Here is a 27,565-nt window from a genome sequence, read left to right as displayed (position 1 = left end):
CAAGGATCTACATATACCCTACTCCCTGGGGGATAGACAACAGAAAAGTGGGTGAAGGAAGACATTGGACATTGTGAGATATGACAAAATAATAATAATTTACAAATAATCAAGGGTTCATGAGGGAGGGGGAGTGGAAAGCAAATGCTTTAAAAAGATGATGACAACAAATGTTCAAATGTGCTTTACACAATGAATGGATGTATGGATTGTGCTAAGAGTCATACAAGCCCCCAAGAAAATGATTTTTAAAAAAGTAATACTAAAATTATTAGAAAGTTCATAATTGTTGAGTGAATAAAGGTTTTCCTTAGTATGCTAATATTGAGGAAAATTTCAGTGGTAATAACTATTAGAAATAATCTATACAAGATTTAAAATTTATTTAATTAAAAAAGCACAGATTCAAAAATCAAACATATATTGGGTAAAGTGTTCCATTCATGAAAAGAAAAACACTAAAAAGAACCCAATACTTTATAGTGTATAATATTAAAAAAGGAGTTTTAAAGAAAAAGAAAATGATTAACCTCATCAAATAACAGTAAAGGACATGGATAGGGAGCCATGGATAGGGAAGTCAGAAGAGAAGAAGTACAAAGGATTACGTTTATGAAAAAATATTCAAGATGAAAAATAACCCAGATGTACATATAAAAAGTATGTTGTTTTGTCTTTCAATAATATAAATTATAGCATGGGATCATAAGGTGGATAAGTGTGGAAAACTTAGAAGTGCAAAATTTTAAATTATTCTAGAAAATTACTCTGAGAATAAAAATACAAAATGTACTTATCCTTTGAGCTATAGATTTTAGTTTTAAGAAAATATCCTAAGAATATGCACGAATATGCAATGAAGATAATGACAGCATTCTATATGTGAAAAATCTGAACAACCTAAAAAGCTATTCTTTGGTAAGTATTTGAACAAATAAGTATACATTTCAAAATTATATATGTTATCATTAAAAAAAACACACAGATAACAAATGTGAGTTTTAATTATCCATGTGGTAACAGCGTTTGATTAATAAAAGCTGTATTGACCATTTTAGGTTATTTTTCCATCACCTGCTTGTCGTTTGTAGCTATCAAATTGATCCTGACTCAAGGCAACACTCCTGTACAGAGTAGCTTTGCCCCAGAGGAATTTTAAAGTGATGACTGTTCGGACTCATCGATCTCTTTAGAGGCACTTCCTGGTGGATTGAAACACCAACATTTGGACTTGGAGTTGATTGCTTAATTATTTGCACTATAGGGTGAATATATCTTTGTTTATTTAATTAGTAAATTTATTTTTACTCACACTTTTATATCATTTTGGGCATAAGTATACCTAATAAAACAAAACTTAAGTATTGATTTCCTTATCCAATTTTGTGTGTAGTTTTTGAGTTCCACTATCGGGAACTTGTAACAAAATCTGCTGCAGACCAGATGATAATATATGTTTTATATCATACATGTACTATGATATTATATATGTATTATATATGGTCTTATATATTGCTATTGCGATGGAAATGCCAGGGATTATGCAATCATTGTGCTTTGATTTCAATCCAGGATGTATTTGTAGTGTGTCCATGATGGGTGAGAGTCTCTCACAGGTATATAGTGAGTATGGAGATAAAACACATGAAAGAAGATTAACATAATGAATATTTATGATGTCTTTAATGCTTTCAGTTCATATTTTTCCTTTTATACAATTATTGTTCTTTACCACGTTCATGCAGCCTACTTGAGTTTGCCTGCTTGCTTTTTTTTCAGTGTTTCAAAAGCTTTTGTAGTGCTCTTGTTTGTAGTTTTGTAAATAGTATTTATTACACTAGAGCTTCCTACCTGTTTATCATAGTTCTAAACTGCAAAAAAGGACCAATATATCACTCCAACCACATTATCGCTACTCATTCATCATAAGAAGTGACTCATTTTCCTAGGACAACCTTGGCATCATGGTTGACACTTACTCCCAGGACAAACAGATATCTTTTTGCCTATATTGTTCCAGCCATGATCGGTGTTCTTTTATAAAAGCCACTTAGTTTGATAATTGCTTCTCCACAGTACAGCTTTCCTAACTGTTTGAGTCATTGGCAAATCCATAATCCTATTTTAAATCCTCTCCTGGCCATGAAAATTAATGCTATTTATACTAATTCAACAATTTAACTACAGTGCAGAGAAAGTCTTGTCACGCAAAGTTATGAAGCTCTCGTTCCTGCATCAATTGCTAGAGTATTTTGTTCTTTTTTTCCTTGTAAATGTAACTCTTCTTGACAGGAATACCTTAGGTAATAACTGATTAACATAGAGAGTATGTGGGCATCTCTCGGTGTGTGGAAAACAGCTAAAGCAAAATAGGATTTACATTTTTAATCTACCATAAGAGAAATCCCCAACCCCCCACCAAATTAAACCTCTCTTAATTACTCTCGTCAAAGTGATGGGCTCAGCAAAAATGATGAAGAGCCTCAATGATAGGGATTCACTTCAAACCCAACAATGGGCTCAAATATGACAACTCGTGGGTTGGCGGCGGACTGGGCAGGGTTCTGTTCTGTTGGACATAGGTCTGCTACCCATCCGACCTGACTCGATAAGACCTCATGACAACAGCCATTTCTGCGAATAAGTGTTGAAGAGTAACTCACCTGTCACAGAGCTGCCTTCCTGCTTCCTGTACCAATCCACCAAAAGAGAGTGTGCGGAGGGATGAAGTCAGAAAGCAGGCATCTTGAACTTGACTTACTTTGCCCAGGTAGAAAGTATAAAAGCAAATTAGGGCAAAATGTACATATGTGCTTTATACAATTGATGTATGTATATGTACGGATTGTGATAAGAGTTGTATGAGCCCCTAATAAAATGTTAAAAAAAAGAGATAAATCAGTATAAAATAGAAAAGTCATCCATATGTGTTGGAGGGTAAAAGATGTTTAAATGAAAATGAATGCAGACAAGACTTAGACCAGGTGGGCTTCGTAGATGTCCAGTGAGATAGTTAAGGTTGATTGTGCCAGCATGGCCAATGAAACACATGTAGGATTAATTGAAGGGAGAAGAGATAAGTGGCTCGGTGAGCCTCGCCCTTCTGGTCATCGGACCAGTGTGGGGCTACCTTGCTTGTTCTGTGCCTCAATTTGCAAGCTACACTACCTGTGGGACACCTAACCCGTGGACTGTCACTGAAATTTGAGGTTCCTTCAAGACCTGCTTCGTCACGCTACTAGAATATACATCTTTTGAGCTGAGGACTGTTGGACCCTGTCATACGGTTGACTGTTAGTGACCTGCCTTGCTGTTTGCTGCCTGTGGCCGAATAGCCCGAATTGCTCTACAGAGTACAACCTGGCAGTCCTCAAGACTTGATGGACTGACAGTGTATTAGCTGTCTCACGGGAGTGAGTTGCACTGAGCCATTTGTACTGCTTTATAGATTAATTGACTGTTTATTTATTATGTTATCTATCTATATAAAATATATAAAATTATTAGCATTCTGGTTTTATTTCTCTAGAGAAACCTGTCTAATATATCCAGTAAAGTTAAATATAATTATAATTGAGAATACTTTTAAAAATATCTCCAACATTATACACTATTCAAGATCTTGCTTGAACTAGTGCTTCATGCATGATTGGTTATGTGTTGTTGACTTAGTGGGTAATAAAATGGGTTGCTAACTGAAAGGTCAGCAGTTTGAATCTATCAGCTGCTCTGCTGGAGAAATACTAGGTTATGTCCTCTGTAAAAATTCACAGCCTTTGAAACTTGTGGGAGAAGTTCTACTGTGTCAGTATGTTCTTGTTATTCATTTTTATTTTCAATATTCTTTGTATTAATTATTCTATTTCAATTATGAAAGTCAAAACAATAAGGGGAAGCCTTTGGGATCTGCTGGTAATACAGACATCTCAAAAATCTTCTGAGGTTTTAAAAATAGTTTATCCTTGGGCTAGGTTTCAATTACCCACAAATGGCAAGCTGCGGTCTTTACAGTACACATAACTATCAAGAGATATAGTTGAAACCCCTGTAGCTTGTTACTTTAATCTGTTTGGGGCTACTAGACCTGTCATGGTTAACTTCTTTATTGTGGTCTTCCGCCTCAGGCTAAAAATATGAAGCTGAAAAGTGATTATGTGAATACCTGTCTATTTTGAACAGCAAAGTTTTGCTTGGTGTTTGTCTTCTTGATAGAAACTTCTGAGATGGAGATCATGTTTTCTGAGGTGGTACATTTCTCATCAATTGTCAGCCATTGCAGCAGTTTCAACATTTAAATTTTGATGCTAAACACAGATGTCAGGGAGATGTATGGCAACCAAATGTTGTTGCTGTTAGGTGCTCTGTCAAGTCAGTCCTGACTAAGTGACACTATCTACAAACTGAATGGAGCATTGCCTTGTCCTGTGCCATCCTCGCAAGTTCTTATGTTTGAGCCCATTGGTGCAACCGCTGTGTCAGGCCATCTTGTTGGCCATCATCATTGTTTTCATTGTCCCTTCTTGATTACCAAAGATGATGTCCTTCTTGAGAGCATAGTCTCTTCTGATGCCATGTCCAATGTATGTGAGATGAAATCTCTAATCTTTGGGAGATGAAATCTCCCACCTGAGGAACAATCTATCTGTACTTGTTCCTGAGGAACAGTCTGGCTGGCTGTACTTTCCTTGTTCTCAGACAGATTTATTGATTCTTTTGGGAATGTCCAGCACTTTCAATATTTTCACCAGCATCACGATGTAAATGTATTGATTCTTTATTCACTGCACCAGGAAAAAACATTTTTGCTTCTACAACTCTATAGTAATGGCAGTTTTAGATACTATTTATTCCTGAGGAAAGCTTGAAGGAAGCTTCACTCTAGCACACGAGAGAACCATTATAATTGGAATGCAAAGAGAGAGCTCAAGCATTGTTTTTACTAATATTTGTAGTCTTGTTTAATTTTGGTCATTTTTGCAGCCATAAGAATAACAATGAACTTTTAGAGAGCTTTGAATAAAAATTTTATAATATCTCTGTGATATGTATCCTTTGTAGGTATTTTAAAGGCTTTTAAAAGTAATTGAAAGTATTAATATTAGTTGTATAAATCTGAGAAAATAATAATATAACTTAATAAAGACCTAAATGGAGACAAAAATATCTTCCCAGATCTACATAACTTAGAGAAACATAATGTTCCCTGTATGATAGCATACCTAACTCATCCCCAAATGCATAGTCTCCTATTTTATTCATCTCCTCTCTAGGCCACTATTTAAGCATCTCTAGTTAGTAAGGGCTGAAATAAAAAAAAAATTTACATTATTCCCATGGCCATATATTTGGAGTTTGACGTCACCCATATAATGGGTGCTGCAAAGCAAAAATGAAAACGATGTCATTGACCCTATTCCAACTCATGGCAACCACATTTTTAAGTATAGAACTGTGCTCCATAGGATAGTAATGGCCTCAGGTTTTCTAAAGGATCCTTGGGGGCCCAGTAGTTAAGCACTGGACTGCTAACCCTAAACTTGTTGCCACATCTTGACAGAAAGATGTGGCTGTCTGCTTCATGAAAAAAAAAAAAAAAAAGGCAAAATAAAAAACCCGAAAGAAAGCAGGCTTGACCAATGGTTACCAGAAGTGAAGAGGAAAGCGCTGTTGCCTAGGGAACGCAGAGTTTATGTCAATGGTGGTAGAATCATTTGGAAAAGGAGATCACTAGTGGCTGTGCAGCACCTAGAGCATGATTGATGACACTGATGTGGAATTGGAAAACGTTCCGTTGTGTATATTTTAGTCACAATTAGAAAAAAATGCATAAATAACAATGACTCCAAGGAAGAAGAAAATGTTCTAGAAATGAATATCACAATTGTACAATTCTTTTAGATGTGATTCAATTATTCAGTGTATGACATGTGGATACAGTGCTCATAAAACTGGTAGAAAAGAAAAAAAGATTATAGGCTCAGAAATCCTCTGGGGAATTCTACTCTGCTGTGAGTCAGAATCCACTGACAGCAACAGCTTAACCTTCTGAGAAGCTTCCTGGATAGTGCAAAGTTGTGCGAGCCAACTAACCTAAAGATTGATGCTTCAGATCCCCCCAGTGAAAGAAAAGTCCCGCTTATCTGCTTCTATACCAATGACAACCAAACAGCCAATGCACCAACTCTACTGGGTCACATTCAGGGTGGGTGTGAGTCATAATTGAATCAATATCACCATTTTCTCTTTTTTTTTAGTCTTTCAAAAAAAAGAATTAAAAAAAAGTTGGTTGTCTGGTCTTTAAAAGAACATCTGGATGCATTCAATCCACCAGCCTTTTGAATAGTTGACAAATATTTGATTTTTGAGGTTCACAACCTGGGTTCTGTAGTTTTTCAGAAAATTGGCTTTACAAAGAAGTATATGTTTTGTCAGGTGGTAATAAAACCTCTTGAAGATCACATACATTTTTATTCTGAGTGGGTGTTGACAGTGATGGGATTCAAATGCTTTATCAGTTTGCTGGCCTAATGACCATTTTACATACAAAAAATGATGTACCAAAAGGTAGTAAGTATATTTCATACATTTAATTCTTAAATAGTAACAATAAAAGAGATACACAAAACCTAGATTGTTATAAGAAAATATCATGAAAATATTAAATAAGACCTGAAAAACCAGTAAAACTGTAGCTTAAGATATTTTCATATTGCTTCTTGATTGGCATCCTGACTCACAATATTTCCTCATTTTCTATTTCCTCATTTTTATCAAACATCATCAGCTGTGTGATTTACCCTTACACATCTTTCCACTGGAGGAGTAGGATCATGTCCCTTTAGAGCAGTGCTTCTCAACCTGTGGGTCGCGACCCCTTTGAGGATTGAACAACCCTTTCACGGGGGTCGCCCAAGACCATTGGAAAACACATCTTTCCGATGGTCTTAGGTACCGAGGCACCGCTCCTCTATCAGTCTCCAGGCGGGTCCGCCCACATGCAGATATGCCCACATATGAGTACCCTGAGTGAAGACTGTTACCCATGCTACACCGTACTTCCAGAAAAAAATTCATTGATTTGTCATTAGCAATAAATATTTCACATTCTATAATTACATGGTTTTGTGATTAATCACTATACTTAAATTATGTTCAATGTGTAACAATGAAAATACATCTCGCTGACAAATGGGCCGACAAATGCACTTCCCCCTTCATTCACTAAGATATATATATATATATATATATATATATATATATATATATATATATATATATATATATATATATATATATATATATATATATAGTTTTTAGGGGAGGTGATGGGTCAGTCAGGGTGCAATGTAGCACCGATGAAGAATACAGCTTTCTCCCAGATCCTGGATGCTTCCTCCACCCAACTACCATCATCCGAATTCTACCTTGCAAGCCTGGATAGGGCAGAGGTTGTACACTGGTGCATATGGGAGCTGGAGGCACAGGGAATCAAAGGTGGATGATCTCTTCAGGACCAGGGGTGTGAGGGGCGATGCTGGGAGAGTGGAGGGTGAGTGGGTTGGAAAGGGGGAACCGATTGCAAGGATCTACATGTAACTTCCTCCCTGGGGGATGGACAACAGAGAAGGGGGTGAAGGGAGACACCGGATAGGGCAAGATATGACAAAATAACAATCTATAAATTATCAAGGGCTCATGAGGGAGGGCGGTGCAGGGAAGGAGGGGGGAAAAAAAGAGGACCTGATGCAAAGGGCTTAAGTGGAGAGAAAATGCTTTGAAAATGATTAGGGCAGGGAATGTATGGATGTGCTTTATACAATTGATGTATGCATATGTATGGATTGTGATGAGTTGTATGATCCCCTAATAAAATGTTAAAAGAAATAAATAAATAAAATAAGTTAAAAAATACTTCTCACATGTCAGATATTTACATTATGATTCCTAATGGTAGCAACATTACAGTTACGAAGTAGCAATGAAAATAAATTTATGGCTGGGGGTCACCACATCAGGAGGAACTGTATGAAAGGGTCATGGTATGAGGAAGGCTGGAAACCACTGCTTTAGATGTTGGCCACTTAGCTGAAAGTCAATGTGTTTGAAACATTAAAAAAGGCAGGTGACCTCTTCTCTGAACATATGTTCATCTTTGAAATGCCCTTTTATTCTACTGAAGAAATTAGAGAAATTTTCAGACAATATTTTTAGCTCTTTGAACCTTTTCTGGAATAGTGTCATTAATTCATATTATCTGGAGGGGATTTGGTGTAAATTACAACGTGGACATGAAAGAAAGGGTACAACCTCAGGTTGTCTGTCCCTTGTCCTCTTTGCCTACTATGTTTGTTTCCAGAAGGAACAGACACATTCAAGGGAATAAAAAATATACTACTTCCTCGAAAGTAGGAACTTTATGAAATGAATTAATATAAATTACAAGCATAATCCTAATATTTCATACCTATGCACTGAATACCTCTGGAGCAAATAAGCATCACAATGGGGGTTAGAATATGCTGGTGCACAGGTGAAAGTTGAAAAAGAGTAAGGAATGTAAACATGTGAGTTCCACCTTAGAGACAACCCCGTCTCAACAACAAATGAGGCATGCATTCTGCCAAATTGCTGCAGACCAGCTTAATCCCACCACTGGGTGTTGGATGTGGACCCCTCGTCTCCACCAATAAAACCATCAGCCTTTCTGAGTTTTTCCCCATTAGAGTGTTACTCAGCAAATGCTGATTGAGTGATTCACACAAAGTCAAGGTAATGGGGTGGATTCAAGGTAATGCGCACGCAGACCTGACATCATTCCAATTTTATTGAGTTCACATGAGAGTCATGTCTCAAATATCATATAGCAAACTATTAAAGAATAATGGTGTGATCGTTGTGAATTCCAGGCAGGAATTATATTGACAGAAATGTCAACTTGTTAGGATAAGATGTCTAAGGAAACAAGAGAACACTTTACGGTATACATAGGGAATTAATCTAATTTGATTGAAGTATGAACTGGATACGAGGAATAATTAAGAGATAAATGTGGCAAAGCTTGAGGAAGCCAAACCCCACAAATTCTTGAATATCAAAACATCCAACTGAACATAGGCAATTGTAGCCATGAAAATTGTTGAATAAGAAATTGATACAGATAGGAACTGGAAACACAGGGAATCCGGGGCAGATGATCCCTTCAGGATCAGTACTGAGAGTGGCCAAACTGGGAGGGGGGAGGGAGGGTGGAGGGAGGGTGGGGAGAAAAGGGGGAACCGATTACAAGGATCTACATATAACTTCCTCCCAGGGGGATGGAGAACAGAAAAATGGGTGAAGGGAGATGTCGGACAGTGTAAGATATTACAAAATAATAATCATTTATAAATGATCAAGGGTTCAGTAAGGAGTGGGGAGGGACTGGGAAAAGAATGAGGAGCTGATATCAAGGACTCAAGCAGAAAGCAAATGTTTTGCGAACGATGATGGCAACAAATGTACAAATATGCTTGACACAATGGATGGATGTATGGATTGTGATAAGAGTTCTATGAATCCCCAATAAAATGATTAAAAAAAGAAATTGATATAATCAAACTTACAATAAATATGGAGTAGATTGAATAGAGAGGAAATTGATGGTAAACAAAACAGAGGTTTATTGTGGTAAGGCATATAATAAAAAGCTCCAGGACTGGGATGTATATTTTTCATTTCTCCCTAGTATCAATTACTGAATTTTATTAAGAACATATTAACATGGAACTTTTATGCCATGTCAAGGTAAATAATTTCTTGTTTTTTTTTTCCATTTCAGATATTTCATTATTCATATACTGCTTCATATGTGATCTACAACATACACACAAGGTAAGTTTTTGCTGTTTTTGGTTTTCAGAAACAATTGTTCAAGTTAATTCTTGGGGTAGACATGCATGAATTTGTATAAAACATTTACTTTTATTTTCAAGGGAAGTTTGGGAGTTAAATCCGCCCGAAGTAGAGGATTCGGTTTTACAGTACGCAGCCTGGGGAGCTCAAGGGCAGCAGCTGGTAAGCACGGGGGATGTGAGCCGAGCCACAGGAAAGGGTTCTCCCCTTAAAAATGCTGTCTCATCCTTGTCTCTTTAAAATTCTTCTGCATCTTTAACAGCCCCACTCCTAAATATATAAAATGATACTACCATTATATAATATCTTACTTCAAGAATGAGTTGATAGAGTAATACGTGATAAAACTGGTAGTTAATAATGAAGTTGTGATAGAACTCAATAATATTAGGGCCTAGTCTTGGTTAATTTCTATCATATAGCATTATGAATTTTATCATAAAACTTAAAAATGTGATTATTAAATGTTTAAATATTTCCACCACAATACTTAACATAGAATGTATCACTTAATACTCATTTCATAAAGAGGATTTTTATCATAATGAATTTTTCATAAACTCAAAAAGGCAGTTTTGACGTATAAACGCAGTTTAAGGAACATCACCAGCTGCCCCACACAAGAAAGAGGAGGCTTACTACTCCCATAAAGAGTGATTGTCTTAGACACCCCCAGGGGCAGTTCTACCCTGCCCTAAGTCCTGTGGGTCAGAATCCACTCTATTGCTATGAGTGACATTTCTCAGGGTATTTGTGTAAAAGAGTGTCTTTAGGAAATAATGCCCCAGGACATAATATTCATTAGCTACATGGAATGTGTAGGCTCAAATGTACTAGGCATTGAGATATTGATTTCTGGAATGTTTATATTTATCTGTTTACCAGCTATCCTTTTGTTTAATATCCTCAGTTAAGCCTTGTTTTCCAGACTTTGAAATTATTTCCCATTTTATGGGTATAAAATTCATTGTGGTTCATTAATATTTATTATTTCCTTGGATTGTTATGAACTTGAGCAACTTTTAAATAGTTACTGGATAGTTTATCAACTGTAAAATACATTTCTCCCATTCTAACTATTCTCATAATTTATCCTTTTAAGGCTGAAGTAAAAATTATTTATTTATGCCAAATATCGATATTTGGTTAAGTCTATCGTTGCCTAATCTTTGGCTTGATTTTTTACTGTATTATTTTATTTCTATATTATACAAACAGAAAGACATTTGAAATTCAATATTGGCTTTTAAGTTACATCTTCAAAGTTAATATTTAGAATGTTTTTGCTTTGAATCTACACACCTAGTGTGAGATATTAACATTTCAGTGATAGCAAATTTTCATATCAAAGACTATTTTTATATATTTTCAGTTCTTTGGGACTTATTTGATATAGTTCCATGAAATTTAGTCATTTCTACCTAGAGTTTTACCTAGTTTTCATTGCATATGTAAATGTTCTCTGGCCTTCTTTCCTTCTCTTTTTTCTTTCAGTAGTGTTTAGAAAGAAATGATGCAATTAAGTTCTTTTATTGATCTTGCAAACAACAACCTTGTTAAGCTAACATGTCAATTCCTACTTGCTTTCACATGGATGTTTACATTATGTGGCCCATGGCTGACTTTTCCATCTGGCTTTTTATACTTAAAGAGAATCCTGAGCTGCCTGTGCTCTGCCACATATGAGTATTTTTTTTTCCATACAGGAATACTTAAAGCTTATTATAATATAGATACAAAGTTATTATGTTATACATTTAATTTCAACTAACTTTTGTATTATATACAGTTCTAGGAATTCATATAAATTTCCAAATCTGTAGTATAAAATTTTTATAAGATGCTCTTATTATCACATTATTTCTGCCATTTGTTTTCCTAGCATAATTTATGATTTTTTCTCATTTTCTTGATGAACCTTAGGAGATATGTATAAGTGCTTTACTTATATTGTGATACAGTCAATTTATATTTATTTAAACTTTTCTAGTGGTGGGGTGGATTATACATTGGGCCACTAACCACAAGCTCCACAGTTCAAAACTGCCAGCCACTCTATAGGAGAAAGATGAGGCTTCTACTCTCATCGAGGCACAGGGAATCCAGGGTGGACGATACCTTCAGGACCAAGGGTGTGAAGGGCGATGCTGGGAGTATGGAGGGTGAGTGGGTTGGAAATGGGGGAACTGATTACAAGGGTCCACGTGTGACCTCCTCCCTGGGAGAGGGACGGCAGAGAAGGGGGGGAAGGGAGACTCCGGATAGGGCAAGATATGACAAAATAACGATGTATAAATTACCAAGGGCACATGAGGGAGGGGGGAGCGGGGAGGGAGGGGAAAAAAAAGAGGACCTGATGCAAAGGGCTTAAGTGGAGAACAAATGCTTTGAGAATGATTGGGGCAGGGAATGTACAGATGTGCTTTATACAATTGATGTATGTATATGTATGAACTGTGATAAGAGTTGTATGAGCCCCTAATAAAATGTTTAAAAAAAAAGATTTATGGTCACAGAAATCTTGGAGGCACAAATGGATCTCTCTGTCTGTCCTATAGGGTCAGTATGAGTAAGAATTGGCTCCATGGCAGCAAGTTTGGTTTTGGGCTATGAAATTGTTTTATATTTCATTGATTTCTATTTTTTTCTTTTCTCTCTTGATTAACTCTGATGTGGTTTTCTTCTAACTTCTCGTTGATTCATTTTGTCATTTTTTGACATTTCTGATAAAAATACAGACAGCTATAGAATTTTCAAAATTCTGCTTCGTTTTTCTTCCTTAAAAATTTGAAAAGTATTATTCTCATTAGTGCTTAATTTCATTATTTTTAATTCTTCTTGTGATATATTTTAAGGGTTTATTTGTAGTTTATTTTTAAATTTAAAAAGTGTAGAAGCTATTTTGAAACTAATTTGTGGCTGACACAGGTTTTCAGGATAGTGCCATTTTGTCATTTATTAGACTTGTTTTATGGCTAATTTCTAATATTTAGAAATGTTCCTAGGTGATGGAAAATGGTTTGCATTTTCATGCAGTTACAATTTTGACGCACACCTAGTTAATCAATCTTAATATGAGCTTAATAATTATGTTAAGCTCATATTCCTATGTTTATGTTAGTGAACTTGTAATTTCATTTCCTTTATTATCTGTTATTTTGCATTATCTAATTTGAAACTGCTTTTAGTGATGGATTTCAGTGGAATGAAAGTCTTGACAATTTTATGAATCTAGTTATGTCAATTGTCCTTACTAATCTATACTAACCAGTTCTATCCCTAAACTTTAGCTGAGGTTGAAATTCTGTAAAACATTTTTTTGATTAAATAGAATTTCTGCTTCAAAATTAGCTGGGTTGGCTCTCATGTTCGTGTTTAATGCGCCTCGAATCCTCATCAATGGAGTGGAAATGTTCGTGCCATCTTGCCATTGTAATTTCTAATTTAGATAAAATGAAGATTTTTCCTAATAAGAGAACAGAAATCCACTAGATATAATTCTCTAAAAATGATTGCTGAAATATTTATTTTATGCTGTTGTTACTTAAGTAAACAAATGCTTTCAGAAGTTGATTGGTATATACAATAACAATGGCTATGGAACACTTCGAGTAGGTTGCACAATAACTTTATGATTATTAATCATACTTTTTTCAGTAAAAAAATTCTAGAGTATGAAATGTTCTGGAAATAAATAGGCCTGAAATATAATCCCTCACGCTCTTGTGACCTTTGGTAAGTAATTTTCCCTTGGCAGCAAACCTTACAACAAGCACCGGTAAAATGTGCGCATTTAACTCTCTTTTTTGGATTCATTTGTATCAAATATTGTTCTAACTTGAATAACTGATTATTTAAGTGTATTAACCTGATTGTGTTTATTTAATTTTAGCATCATTGAAAACAAGGACTAGGAAAGAGAGAAAGTTGCAAAAAATTTAAGGAGCAATAAAACTCCCCGTGGGTCATGTCTGACTTCTCTGATTTCCCTGTCACTGAAAGCCAGGGCTCAGACATGACTCCACCCACAACCCCCTTCACCTATTCTGACACCATCCGTTCATCCCCCAGCACTCAGCTTCTGTGCTGGGGTCATTGCCATGACCACATAGAACGCAACGGATCATCTAACTTGGGGCTTTATTCGGGAAATTCATAAGTTACCACAAATCAGAATCAGGTAAACAATTGATCTGCAGCAGCATCTCCCCTCAGGCAGCAACCAATCTCTCTCAGGTCTCCTGCCTTTCAGACAAGTGGTCCCTTGGGCTCTGTCCATGCACTAGGAAGCCTGCCAGTCACTATGTCGCACAGTCTCATGGCCTTGGCATTGTTGGTCTTGGTCAGACTCAGGGTTTCCTTACCCTGTTGCCTCTAGTTCCTCTGGTCTCCACCATGTCATACCGAGGTCTGGAATATGCTCTTCTGAGGCCCTGGGCTTTTTCTTCATGCCAGTGATGGTGCTTATACATAGAAGACTGGCTTTGATGGCGATGTAGATTTTGTCCTCTGGCTGACATGCCCAATGGGAACAAAAGTGTGACTCGATTCACACTCTCTATGAATGCAGCACTAAGTTCCACCTTCCCCACGTCCACTAGCACAGTAAAGTACTCCTTCCAAAATGGGATCATGTCCGCAGGCGTGTGTCAAGAAGTATGTCACATAAAGAATTACAGCTAGCACAACCATAATAATTAGCTACATCGCATAAGGAGCATTTGGAATTCTAAATGTCTCCTTTGATAGCGGTTTGGCACTTGATTTCTAGAATAGGCTGTTCAATAGATCAGGGTTTTGAAGTAAGAAAATCATTTTTACATGCAAAAATACTGCCATTGGGCCATGGTAGATGTGCTCTGAAACCTACAAACTAAATCGAAAATGTGATAATCAAATGAAAGTTACTTTAAAGATAGAAACTAAACAACGCAATAAATCATGTTATTCCTTCTCTTTAACTCTCCAACTTGTAAAAATTGTTTTATAGACTTAGTCAAAGGAATCATGAAGAAAACAAAGTTTCACCTTAGATTCTTGAGAGCAAAATATGCCATGTGGCCACATATAAGACTTGAAGCTGCTTATGGATCCTTCTGGTCCTGTTTCAAAAAGAAGAACCCTGCATCCTTCTTTGTATCCACCGTCGTGTTCACACTAAGTGGTCGAGCAATTGAATGAATACAAATGGGAAAGATAAACTAATGAGTTGCCAATGATGAATTAATTCAATTTTCTAGACACCCATCGATTATAAACAGGATTTTTGTCTTTGTCAAGTGGATAGATACATTTCCCAACAAAATAGTTAGCACAGGTCAGGATCAGTAAACAGCGACGATGCAGTTGCTGGTCCACAGCAACACCTCCTCTCAGGCAGCAGACAACTCTCTCTTGTCTTCAACATCTCAGCCAAGTGGTTCCTTGACCTCTGCCTCGGTGGACCAGCAAGCCAGCCCACCTATGTTCTCTGTCTCACAGAACTTAGTCTTGGGCCAGATGAGAGGGAAGGTACCATACAGCCTCAGCACCACTCGGCTGAGCCTTCTAGCCACACTCTGTGGTACTCCTGGTCTCTGTGATGCCCACGACTCCAGACAGAGAGCTTGATGGGGCTCTTCCAAATGGCCCTGGGATTTCTCTCTGTCTTGCAGATTCCTCTTCAATGCTGCAAACTAGCTTTTAGCAGGGCATGTTTTGTCTCTTAAAGGAAATACTCCCAAAGAAAAAGATGATGGGGGTCTCAAACAACATGCTCTCAAAGAGTAATTTTAAAGATGTCCCTTTGGAAACAAAGGGCGTGTCTTTGTCCACACCATTAACTAAAGCCGGGATTTAACCTCACCTTAATCCTGTAACAGGAGTCCCACTGGTGGTGTGCTTCTGAGTTGGTCTAGGATCTGAATGGCTGGCAGTTTGAAACCACCAGCAGCTGCACTGGTGAAAGACTGGACATTCTACATTTGTAAGCATTTACAGGAGTAATTGTTTTGGGATCAGTAAACAGTCTTGGAATCTCACAGGGGTCGCCATAGGTGGTCTGGGTCGATGGCAGCAAGCTTGGTGTTAGTTTTGTGTTTCTGTTTTCAATCCTGGAACAGAGAACACCTTCCCAAATGGGGTGATAGCCATCGGTATAGAGGCCAGAATTATGATACATCCCATAGGGAATTATGGCTAGAAGGGCCCTATTCATTGATTAAGTTCCTTAATATCTATGTGGCTCAATTTCTTCATCTGTAAAGTGGATTTAATGACCATGCTTCACTAAAAGGGGCATTCTCTTATTGAATGTGTTAATGTAGGTGCAAGACACTTTAATAGTGCCTGAGATATAGTGTTTTGGAGGCATACATTTTTAATAATAATAATAAAAAAATAATAGACAACCTCCCTTTTTGTTACTGAATTTGTACTACCTTTAGGAACTTTACTTTCTCTAGCACAGTGAGGAGTGAAGTCTAACTTAGTTGTAATGCATTTTCAAAGTCTTTGGGAAAATTTTGGGAGGCGTCCAATGGTTTTCAAGGTTATATTTTGCATTTATGTAAACATAAATTGAGTTTAAAATAAAAGGTCTATATCTACAAATGGCTAATGATCCATTTCACATGCATATGACAGGTTTTGTCAATAGTTGAAGCTATCAGCAAACACAGCAATGTGATTTTATTATGGATGACTCATTACAATGCCTTAATTAGTTTTGCATTAAATAAATAAGGAGTCTTATTATGTTTATACATTAAGGGCAATTAGTTCCTCAACCTTGATTTTCAGTTTCTAATTTTATTTCCTGTACAGACAGAATTTCCTGTCTATAAAGAAGAACATTAAGGGGATCTTTTATTTTATTTTTTAATACTTTTGAAAGTTAAAAGCATTCATCAAATAACATTCATGGGATACTTAAAAATAAAATAAATCTATCTGTTGTTCCTTCTCTAAGAATTTAAGTATTTTGAAAATCAGTGAAAATGTTTAATGTTGAGAAAGAAATTATTTTTCTCAATGGAATGTGATATCATGACTCAAAGCTTAAGCCCGTGTTCTTTTTGGCTTTTTAACTTATTGGAAATTAATGGCTTACTCATATTTACATTGGAGATAATCATACTAATTTATGAGTTTTGTTTGAGGTTCACTTAAGTTATGGCAGGCAGTGCAATTAACATGGTGTATACAAAATGAAAAAAAGCAGTTACTAGTTTGAATCCCATCTGTCCTGACATAATTCAGCCTATCTTCAATTTGTATGTTAATATTTAGTAGATTAATTTCTAAAATTCTATCTTCAATAACAAGCCATTCTTAGCCAGCTAATAGCTGCAGAGATGTGTTAAAAAATACATAACCTTAGCAGACTCCCAGGAGGCTACAAAATGTCATAAGAAGTACCACACAGTGTCATTGATGTGACACATTAGATGTGAGGATTTTGACACCTCTTCTGGCTCCTGCCACTCTCTTGCTGAAGCACACATGTTACCTACCAGAACCAAGCCCTTCCAGTGTCAGATGGTGACATATTGCTCTTTTAGATCCCTGAGTCATTCTCCTTTGTATATCTAGTCAATTCTGACTTTTTGTGCAGAACTTTTGGTCCACTTGTGTGGCAGTACTTCCCTGACCCTTAATCCATGTGAAGTGAATTATTTCATTCCTAGGATTCTAGCACCCGTACATGTTTACCTCAAATTATTTTAAAAACTTGTATTATTTATATCGATGTCTTTTATCCCTGACCTATCACCATCTCCAGTGCAAACTGGGTGTAGATAATATTAAATATCACTTTGTTTTCATGTTTCCTCTCTCTCATGTCTTCTTTTCTTGAAAGAAGTTTCTGAAGTAGTAAAATGTAAAAAAAGTCCCATATGAAAGGAAAAAACAAGTAGAAGCTTTTGGGAGAGACAGTAAGAAATTGAGTGTGAAGGAAGGAGTCTAGGTTCAGAGAACATTCATATACAGGAAATTCTTGCCTTAAGGCTCATTCAAATCACCTCATTTGTGTTTGATTTTCATCTTGTCATTAGTAATAAAATTTTAAACCAAGAAACCCTCACTGCCATTGAGTTGTTTCAGACCCATAATGACCCTGGAGGACCCTGTAGAACTCTCCCAGTTAGCTTCTTAAGCTGCATCTCTTTATGGGGCTTCTGGTTTTGAACTGTTGACCTTGAGATTAGCAGCCCAGTGAGTAAAGACAGCTAGCAGGGCTCAATGACATCAGTAATATGTACCAGTCTGAGAAACATGTACCCAAAACTTGCAGTATGTACTTTATTGATTTATTTCTCATGCCACCCAATGAAAAACAAATAAAGATCAGAGTTAGAAAGATATTATAATATAGGGAGGTAATATTGAAAACTAAAAAGAGAAAAAAGAAGTATGTCACATCCTTCAGAATCCATTTATGATTCCCTGGTCTAAATGGATCCATGTTGTAATATGGGACTACCTCAAATGTAAAGCTAAATAGTTGAGATAGGCATATCTATATAGCAGACAAATACAACACGTTTTTAAAACAAGTTTTAAATTTTTGTTTCTGTCCAACAATGAAAATATTCATACATGTTTATTGATTTTAAAAATACCAAATTAGAATTGAAGATATTTAAAAGTGTATACTTCTTTTCCTTTTTATAGCACACAATTTTGACTTCTGAAATCCTCAACTAATATTGCTCCCCAGGCTGTGTAATGGGCTAACGTGCCCGAGTACTAGCCAAAAGGTTAGATGTTTGAGTGCACTAGGAGCTTGTTAATCTGTTTCAGAAAAATAAGCCATTGCAAACTCTGGGGAATATATTGTAATTCTGATAAACACAGGTTACTGTCAGCTGGATTCAACCGGATAGGACAGAGATTCTATTATTTTTTCTGATAATGCTAATATTTTCTTCAATCTATTCAGGGTATAATAAGATAAAAATTTACTAACCAAAAGGTTGGTGGTTCAAATCCACCCAGAGGTGCCATCATCTGTACTACAGTTCCAGTCTGAGACACGCAGCGTGTCGCTGAGTCAGTGTTGACATGATGACCACTGGGTGTATGCTACTGTCAAGAAGGGTAATAGGCTTCAAATATCAAATATTTTATTCATAATAATTTACATATATGGGAAGTATCTTTTCCAAAATGTAAGTCTTATTACTTTGAAATCTGTAATTTTAAGTAAATCTCCAAATGCAAACAAAGTTTTAAAAAATCTCCTATTGCCCATATTGTTAAAATTGTGAGAGCCTTGCATTCAAGTGAACTGAAGGATAAAACACGTCAGCAGATTTGTCGTCAAGAGCTAAGTCACCATTTCTGAGTTCTAATAGTCGCTCCCTGTGGTTTTCTAAACGGAAGTTGAAGCGGTTGTCGAGTTATTTAGAACTAATGAGGCAACTGAAATAGCCACTTATTTTGGTTTTTCTCTGTCTTTCAGCAGAAATAATAACTTGTGTGGCACCTCTTTCCCCATGCTGCTCCTGACCTGAAATTAAATAGTAAATTGTGGGGTCAGACGTTCCAGGATTGTGTAAAAGTAGTTTATGCATAATCCAGTGCGCTCAGACCCTTTCGACAGTCCTGCTGAACAAACCAATCGAATGAAAGAATGATGTAGACGATAATCAGATTGCCGAAATACTAGGCTTTTTCCTCACAAGTTTCCTTGTAACTAAGGTTTGGGACACCTATTACTCCTAGATTGCACAGTACGGAGTGATCCTGAATGGAAGTTAAGGCTTATCTGATCTGTATCAAAATGTAAGAACAACCAGATGATCACAGCGTCCATTGTGAGAGAAAAAGCAGTGCATACGCCTCCTGAGGTTGAAAAGATCCCAGTGAGGAAGGGTTCCGTAGGCCAGCGACTCACAGTGTTTTGTTAACCGACATGCGGAGAACTCCCTGTGGCCTATGGGAATGTGATCGCCCTCCCCTTGTTCGCTCCTTAAGAACAAGGGAAACTGAGAAAGAATACTCCATTTTATTAAACTATGACTCAACCTTGCCTAAAGTGGAACTGCTTAGGAACATGAAGGAAAAATTCCCCAGAGTGAGGAAGAGGTTGAGAACAAATACACATGTTATGAAGTACAGAAAGAGGCACATCTACAATACTAGCCGATGAACCCAGAGTTCCTCCAACAGTAAAAGATAAACCAAGTAAAAACAATGAGTCCAAATATAGAAAAATTGTAATATGTTCAACCATCTTAAGATGATTGACATTTTCAGAGTGCAGTGGTGGGATTCAAATCATTTAATTCTAATAATTAATAATGTGTCCACTCAGAGCAGTATATATCTCGGAGGTGTTACATCTTTGGAGCTCACCCTCTGAAAGCTGTACTACATACTCTTCTGTGTTTCAGTACAGAAACTGAGGCTTGATGAACCTCTCAGGACAGCAAGTAGAATAAGGGGTTCTGCCACTGATTGTGGCAGCAATTGTATAAAACTACTTGATGTGATTGAACTACTGAATGATATGTTATTTGTATTAAATCCAAACTGACATAAAAGGAAAAGAAATTGTTGAAAATGTCATCCTAATTCCAAACCAAATAATAACAATAATGATAATCAGTATTATTATAAGTTCCATTTTAAGAATCAGTTTGCAGAACCAATTTGCAACAAAAAAAATTAGGCATTGGTTCTGCCAAACCGGTGTGAATTGGCTGTCTCCCAGGATTGACTATATGTAAGAGAGAGAGCCACATAATACTGGCTTGGTTTGGTATATGAACCCTGGTGCACAATGGGTTATGCACCAGGCTGTTTGCCTAAAATCGGAGAGTTCAAACCCACCACATTTGGAAGAAAGATTAGTCAACCTGCTTCCACAAAGATTTACTACGTTAGAAACATTTGAGGCAGTTTTACTTTTCCCTGCAGGACTGCTGAGTCAGAACTGACTCAAAGCCAACGAGGGATTTGGTTTTTACATGTACGTTTGCAAAGAGCCCTGGTAACACAGTAGCTAGGCACGTACCGCCAACTGATCCAGAAGACAACATGCGGCAACTCACCTTTGTAAAGATTGCAGCTTTGAAAAGCCCATCACATCCTTCTCTTTCCTCAAGGGTCACTATCAGTCAGAATTAATTAGGTAACCAGTTAGGTCTTGGGGATTCTTGTTTGTTTGTCGATGCAAAACTCAGACTAAGATCTAGTTCAACATGTTGCATACAGGGTGGGCATTAGTTCAAGTCATCTGGACAGAATTTATCTCTCTATCTTCCCAAACAATTGTAGAATATATAGAATTTTTGAAGTCACCCATCACCTATTTGGTCATTAAACAAGTCTCAATAAATGCAAGTGAATTTAAAAATTGCCTAGTAAGTCGATTAAATGAAAAGTCAGTAGCAGTGATACACCTGTTGGTGTTAGGTGCCAACCAGGTGGTTTGTAGCAACATTATGTACAACGGAATGAAGCGCTGCCCAGTGCTGTGCCATCCTCACCGTTGTTCTTACGTTTGAGAACATTGTGGCAGTGCATTGAGCACACTGTGTCAATCCATCTTGTTGAGGGACTTACTATTTTTCACTACTCCTCTACTTTACCATATAATCTATAATTCCATATATTCTATAATTGTTTGGAAAGATAGATAGGCATGAGGTCCTTCTCCGGGGACTTGGTCTATCTTGACTACATATCCAAAATAAATGAGACCAAATCTTTTCATCTTTGCCTTTAAGGAGCGTTTTGGCTGTACATTTTATAAGAGAGATTTATTTTGTAGTGTATGACAGTTTTCATTGTCTGTGCCAGTACTATAATACAAATGCATTGATTATGCTACACTCTTCCTTACTCCTTGTCCAACTTGCACATGCACATTGGGCAATGGAAAATATCATGACTTGGGTTAGGAGTACCTTAGCTGTCAAAATACCATCCTTGTTTTTTTTTTTTAACACTTTAAGGAGATCTTGTGCAATCGATTTACCTAATTCAGCCCTGGTGGTGAGTGGGTATATGTTGGGAAGCTAAGTATAAGTCAGTAATTTGAAACCACCAGCCTCTTCTCACAAGACAGATGAAGGCTCTTTAATACAGTAAAGATTTAGTCTCAGAAACCCAGAGGGCTGTTCTACCCTTATTCAATAGAGTCACTATGCGTCATAGCCAACTCTATGGCAGTGGATTTATTTTAGTCATTTTATTGGGGGCTCGTGCAACTCATCACAATCCATACATCCATCCATTGTGTCAAGGACATTTGTACATTTGTTGCTGTGTTAGTCTGGGAACTTTACAGAAAAAAAAATCCACAGAAACTCACATGTATAAGAGAGAGTTTTATATAAAGGGTAAGTGCACATCAAGAAAACATTCCAACCCAGTGCTGCCCAAGCCCACAAGTCCAACATTAGCCCATTTGTCCAACACCAATCCACAAAGTCCTCCTCCATCTCACAAAACACAGGCAGTGATGCCGACTGCAGGAGGAAAGCCGAATCAGTGAACATGTAAGCATCTCAGCACTGGCAGGGGTCTCCACACAGCTGCTCCAGCACCCAGGGCTGCATCGGGGTAGGTCCATGTGGCTTCTCCTTGGGGATGTCTTGCAGGAAGTGAGCCTTGCCAGATGAAGCAGAAAACTGGCTAAGGCAGCTGCACCCTGGTCTGTCCATCACAAAGCAAGAGACCTGAGACCTAGAAAGGCAAGTCTCATGGAACCATTTATCTCTCTGCCCTTCAATTAACCTCACATGTGTTTATCGGTCAGGTTGGCACAATAAACTTTAAGTCTGTAAGTTGCCATCATCATTTTCAAAATATTTTCTTTCTACTTGAGCCCTTGGTATCAGCTTTTCATTTTCCCCCCTCTTCCCACCCCCGACTCTGCCTTCCTCCCTCATGAACCCTTGATAATTTATAAATTGTTATTATTATTATTTATGTGTTACATTTACTGATGTCTCCTTTTACCTACTTATCTCTTGTCCATCCCCTGGGAAGGGGTTAGATGTCAATCATTGTGATCAATTTTCCCATTATTCTCCCTCCTTCCCCATACCTTTCTGGTATGGCTATTCTCTCAATATTGGTCCTGAGGGGGTTATCTGTCCTGGATTTCCTAAGTCCAGCTCTTATCTGTACCAGTGCACATGCTCTGGTCTAGCCAGATTTGTAAGGTCGAATTGGGGTCATGATGGGGGGGTTGAGTGGAGGAAGCATTTAGGAACTGGAAGAAAGTTATATGTTTCATCATTGCTATACTGTACCCTGACTGGCTCCTCTCCTCCCCGCGACCCTTCTGCAAGGGGTGTCCAGTTGCCTACAGATGGGTTTTGGGTCCCCTCTCCGCACTCCCCCTCTTAAAAAACATAAAACCCCACTTCCATGGAGTGGATTCCAATTCATAGCTAACTATGCGATGGAGTAGAACTGATCCAGGGTGTCTAAGGGCATAAATGTGCGTGGAAGCATTCTGCTGCATTGTTCTTCATAGTCTCTGATGAGCTTCAACTGCTGTCCTATTAACTAACATACCTAGAATCAACCTATACTGAAAAGTATGCCGCTCAATTTAAATGGCTTATGGACAAATAATAGAAAATTAGAAATTGTTTTAAGTTGAATGATAATGCAATCTCAACACATTAAAATTTGTGGAATGTAACAGCAGAAACACAAAGAATTATGAAACTTTAAATATCCATACTAGATTAAGACAACCTTAAAGTCAATAAACTAAATTTCTCCTTTGAGGAGCTAGAAAAAAGAAGAGCAGATTTTAACTAAAGTAGGAAAGTCCACCCAATATCTATTCCCACTGGGTTGAATCAGATTCGGTGTCTTCGTGTAGGGTTTGCAGGTTCTGTAAATTTTTATGGGAGCAGACAGACTCTTTTTTCTCCCTCAGAAGGACTAGTAGCCTTAAAACACTAACTTTCACTTTAGCAGCCCAACATCTAACCGACAAGAGGCATGGGATAGCCTAGAATTAATTAAATACATATCATATTAAAAAGTTGCATCTATGAAATGGATATGTCTTCCTGGAAAGCAGTAAAAAAGTGCTAAACATCTCATTTGATTGATTATAAAAAATTGAAAAACAAACATCAAAAACATTAAGATCATAAATTAAAGAGAAAGCATTCCTAGAGAGCTTCTACATATTAAAAATATAATAAAACTGTAGCCTTAGAAAGTTTATACCAACTATAATAAAATGGGCAATTTCTATGAAAGGCACTGATTGTGAAAGAAAAACAGAAAATAACCGAAAATGTCTTTGGAAACCTTAGTTGCCCAAAATGGTTAAAGCACTACAGAGCTAACCAAAAGATCAGAAGCACAAACCCCCCTGAAATGCCTCCGAAAAGAGACTTGGTAAGCCATTCCCACCCCCACCCCCAAAGTAATAACCATTGAAAATCCTCTGGAGCACAACTCACATGAGGTTTCCATAAATCAGAGACAAGTCCGTGGCAACAAAACTGGAGAATCATTAAGCACACTTTGAATGCACAGTGAAAAAATTTCCCATCTTACATATATATTGATCTTTGCTGTTCAGTCAATCCCAATGCATATTGACTCCATGTGACAAGGTCAAACTGTACCCTGGGGTTTCCTTAGTATCTTCTAGGATCTCAAATTGTGTTCCTTTTCAATGTTTTGGTATTTTGGGGGTCTTTTTTTTTTTTTTTTTGGTATTTTTTTCCCAACTGAACAAAGTCTGAAAAATTCCAGTAGGGGAATGCGGTAACATTCAGCATGGAAGTCTTACAGGACAGCCTTGCTTATGCTGGTAGTGTGAGCAAGTGCATTGTTGCAATGAGAGCATACTCCTCACTTTAATTTCCTGACTTTTCTCTCACCATTTTCCATTACCTTAAAAAAGTTTTCCATTTCCTAAAATGTCCTTATGATCATCCTGTGTCTTTTGTGAAAATCTGCCAAGATTATACCTTTGAAAAGAAAAAAAACAACAAAAAATGTAACCATAACCTTCTGAGCTAACATCTCTGTATTGAACTGCGCTAAGTTATCTCCTCAAAACCAGCTTTTAAATTGGACCTTTAGTTTGAAGCTAAGCGTATTATTGAGAGAACCCGTGTGCCGTCACCCAATGATCACAGAGACATGGTTCCTCATCTTTTGTTTGGAATAAGACTGTGCATGTATGCACGGGAACCATAGTAGCCGGGGAGTATTGCCACTCTCCTTCTGTAACACACAGTTCTATTTTCAGTCAATCTAATGATAGGTTATGATACACTGATGTGATGGATGGAAGTACTCAAATATCATAGATGGGGTATGCCTAAAACAGACAGTGGTAGGCAAAAACCCCCAAACAACCTAAAACACTAAGACTTTAGAAATAGAGCATATTTATGAATGTCCAACGAGGGTGGGGAATCACAGTGCAATATCCCAAGATCCCTAGCCTCTTAATTCCAAGCTCTTTATTTAATTTAAAAGGCTCCCGTCTTTAGTGCATCACTGCTGGTATTGTGGCTGGGTGTCAGGAAGTTGGTTCCAACACAGCACACTTGTGGCAGCAGAAAGGCACACCGCCATCTTCTGCACCATCCGCACAATTGTTGTCTAGGCAGTTTGGACTCTTAGTGCCCCTCCGAGAGATTCGGGGAGTTTGCAAATTTTTATGGGAGCAAGCGGCCTCAGCTTTCCCCCACTGGAACAGCTGGTGGATTTGACGCTGTGACCTTTCTGGGTAACGATCCAACACAAACTCAAAAGTGCAAGCAGTTCTACGTCGCTCATTAAACTTAAATTCTAAAATCACTTCCTTTGCGTTGATTCCAAGTCATAGTTAATCTATAGGGCAGGGTAGAACTGCTCCTGTGGATTTCTGACCCTGTCATTATAGGAGTAGAAAGCCTTGACTGTCTCCCATTTGTTTCATTTAAGTTCATAAAACTATTCAAGAGAAATAAATTAATTTATGAAAATAAGTATTGCATTGCCAGGTCCTCATTTGATTAATCATTTACTGATAGCCAGCCTTTTAAAAAACTGACTTTTGAAAGTTTGCATGTTTTTGTAATCAAATAAAACTACATTTCTTCATTTGTGGCCAAGGTTTCTTTGAAATTGCAAGAAGTGAATTAAAAACGATAGAGCTGTAGGGGAAATGTGCAGGGGAGATAGCCAAGCATGGTTCCACCTTCTGCATTTTTCAATTTGTTTTCTTATCGGCGGGGCCATAAACTGGAAAGCGTTTCATGTGAGACCCATGGTAAGCACATGAGGATTTTCCCAGTATCCCTCAAACTTCTGTGAAATCACATTTAAGGATCTCAGAGTCTCCATTGGAATTTTTTTTAAAGAGCTCAATATAAATGTAAAAGAAAATTATTTTAATATCAGAGAATAAAGTGCACATACACAGTGCTTTTTGCTGATGTTTGGGTGAGTGAAAGGGAAAACAACCACCTAGCAACAGTCAATCGAAGTAAAAACGAAAGACTTTCTTGTCTGGGAGGGTGTGAAGGTTAAACTTTTATGATTCAGGTGCTAATTGGGATTCCTGGGAGTAAGGGATGAAATTTGATTCACATTCACTTCAACAGCAAGTGAATATATTGAAAATGTATCTGGAAGCTGTCCGGATGCATAGGGCACGCTGCGGGAGTGGGGGTGGGGGGAGAAGTGTTGAGAATCCAGCATGGGAAAATGAACAGGAACCCAGAGGGCCAAGGTATTGTTGAACATCTGACTGTGTGGACCGAATGGCATTTGGTTAGGAAGCTGCCCCTGGACACTTACATCTTCCCTCGTGGACCCTTGAGGTTCTGCTACTGCTCTAGTGATCAGTTTCCCATTGGAAATTTAAATTATTCCATCTGAATTGTGATGAATGGGGGATTTTATTTGGCGCTTTGTCTTTATGATTGAAAGCTGGCATCTACTTCCTACTAATACATACACAATATGTGAAGTCTCCAAAATAAATAGGTCAGAAAATGTTTATCATGAAGCAAATATAGGAAACTGGTGAGGGGATAGATGAATTAATTTGTTGTTTTTAAATGCTGCAGATTCTTTTTAGGACAATGATAAATAATAAGCATATACTTTGTGGTTAAATATAACTTTATAGCTCCAGTTCATTTCCAGAAGTCAAATATATATATATCTCTAACTACATGACCTGTTTTTATATTTCCTTTAATCCTGTAAACTACTAGAAGTATTAAGATTATTCATTTCCTAATGAGGAAGTTGGGGCTCAGAGCGGGGGAGTGACTTAATTGCCCAGCATTTTACAAAAACCAAATATTAGCAAAGGCGTTAGCATCCATATTTATCCAGCAAAATATTAATTTTTAGGCAGGGTCATATAAAAAGATAATTTCAGATAATAATATTTTCATATTGCTCACAATGGAATTGCTCTACTGTCTTAGATCTCCTCCTACCACTCCCTTGCCATTCTCCATTTGTTTTCATTGGGAAATCCCAGGTAACTTCTGTGATTTATATTAGAAAGTGACATTTTACAATAAATCGATGACTTGGTCCACTGTTTTGCTTTTCTTATTTTCTTTACCCCTCCAATCTATATTTAACTGAGCATGACACTTATGTTGTAAGTCCAATTAGACCACGAAATCCTACCCTCTTTTGTCTTTGATATGCAAAGATTATCACAGGGGTGAGCATGTTGAAA

The 27,565-nt window shown here is 37.3% G+C and overlaps 1 protein-coding gene across 2 annotated transcripts in view; it reads left to right on the top strand.

Moving 5' to 3' along the window:
• The window catches only part of DPP10 (dipeptidyl peptidase like 10), a 775,824-nt gene that overhangs the window by 598,379 nt on the left and 149,880 nt on the right, over positions 1-27,565 (top strand). For both annotated transcript variants that reach the window (XM_075529534.1, XM_075529533.1), the window contains 2 exons: positions 9,818-9,870; positions 9,972-10,053. In XM_075529534.1, the coding sequence (XP_075385649.1) occupies positions 9,818-9,870; positions 9,972-10,053 (135 nt within the window). The remainder of the gene's footprint in view (positions 1-9,817; positions 9,871-9,971; positions 10,054-27,565) is intronic.

The sequence above is a fragment of the Tenrec ecaudatus genome, chromosome 13 (genome assembly GCF_050624435.1).
Source record: "Tenrec ecaudatus isolate mTenEca1 chromosome 13, mTenEca1.hap1, whole genome shotgun sequence".
Lineage (NCBI taxonomy): Eukaryota > Metazoa > Chordata > Mammalia > Afrosoricida > Tenrecidae > Tenrec > Tenrec ecaudatus.
Note: the sequence above shows the minus strand (reverse complement) of the source record. Positions and strands in the feature narration are given on the sequence as shown.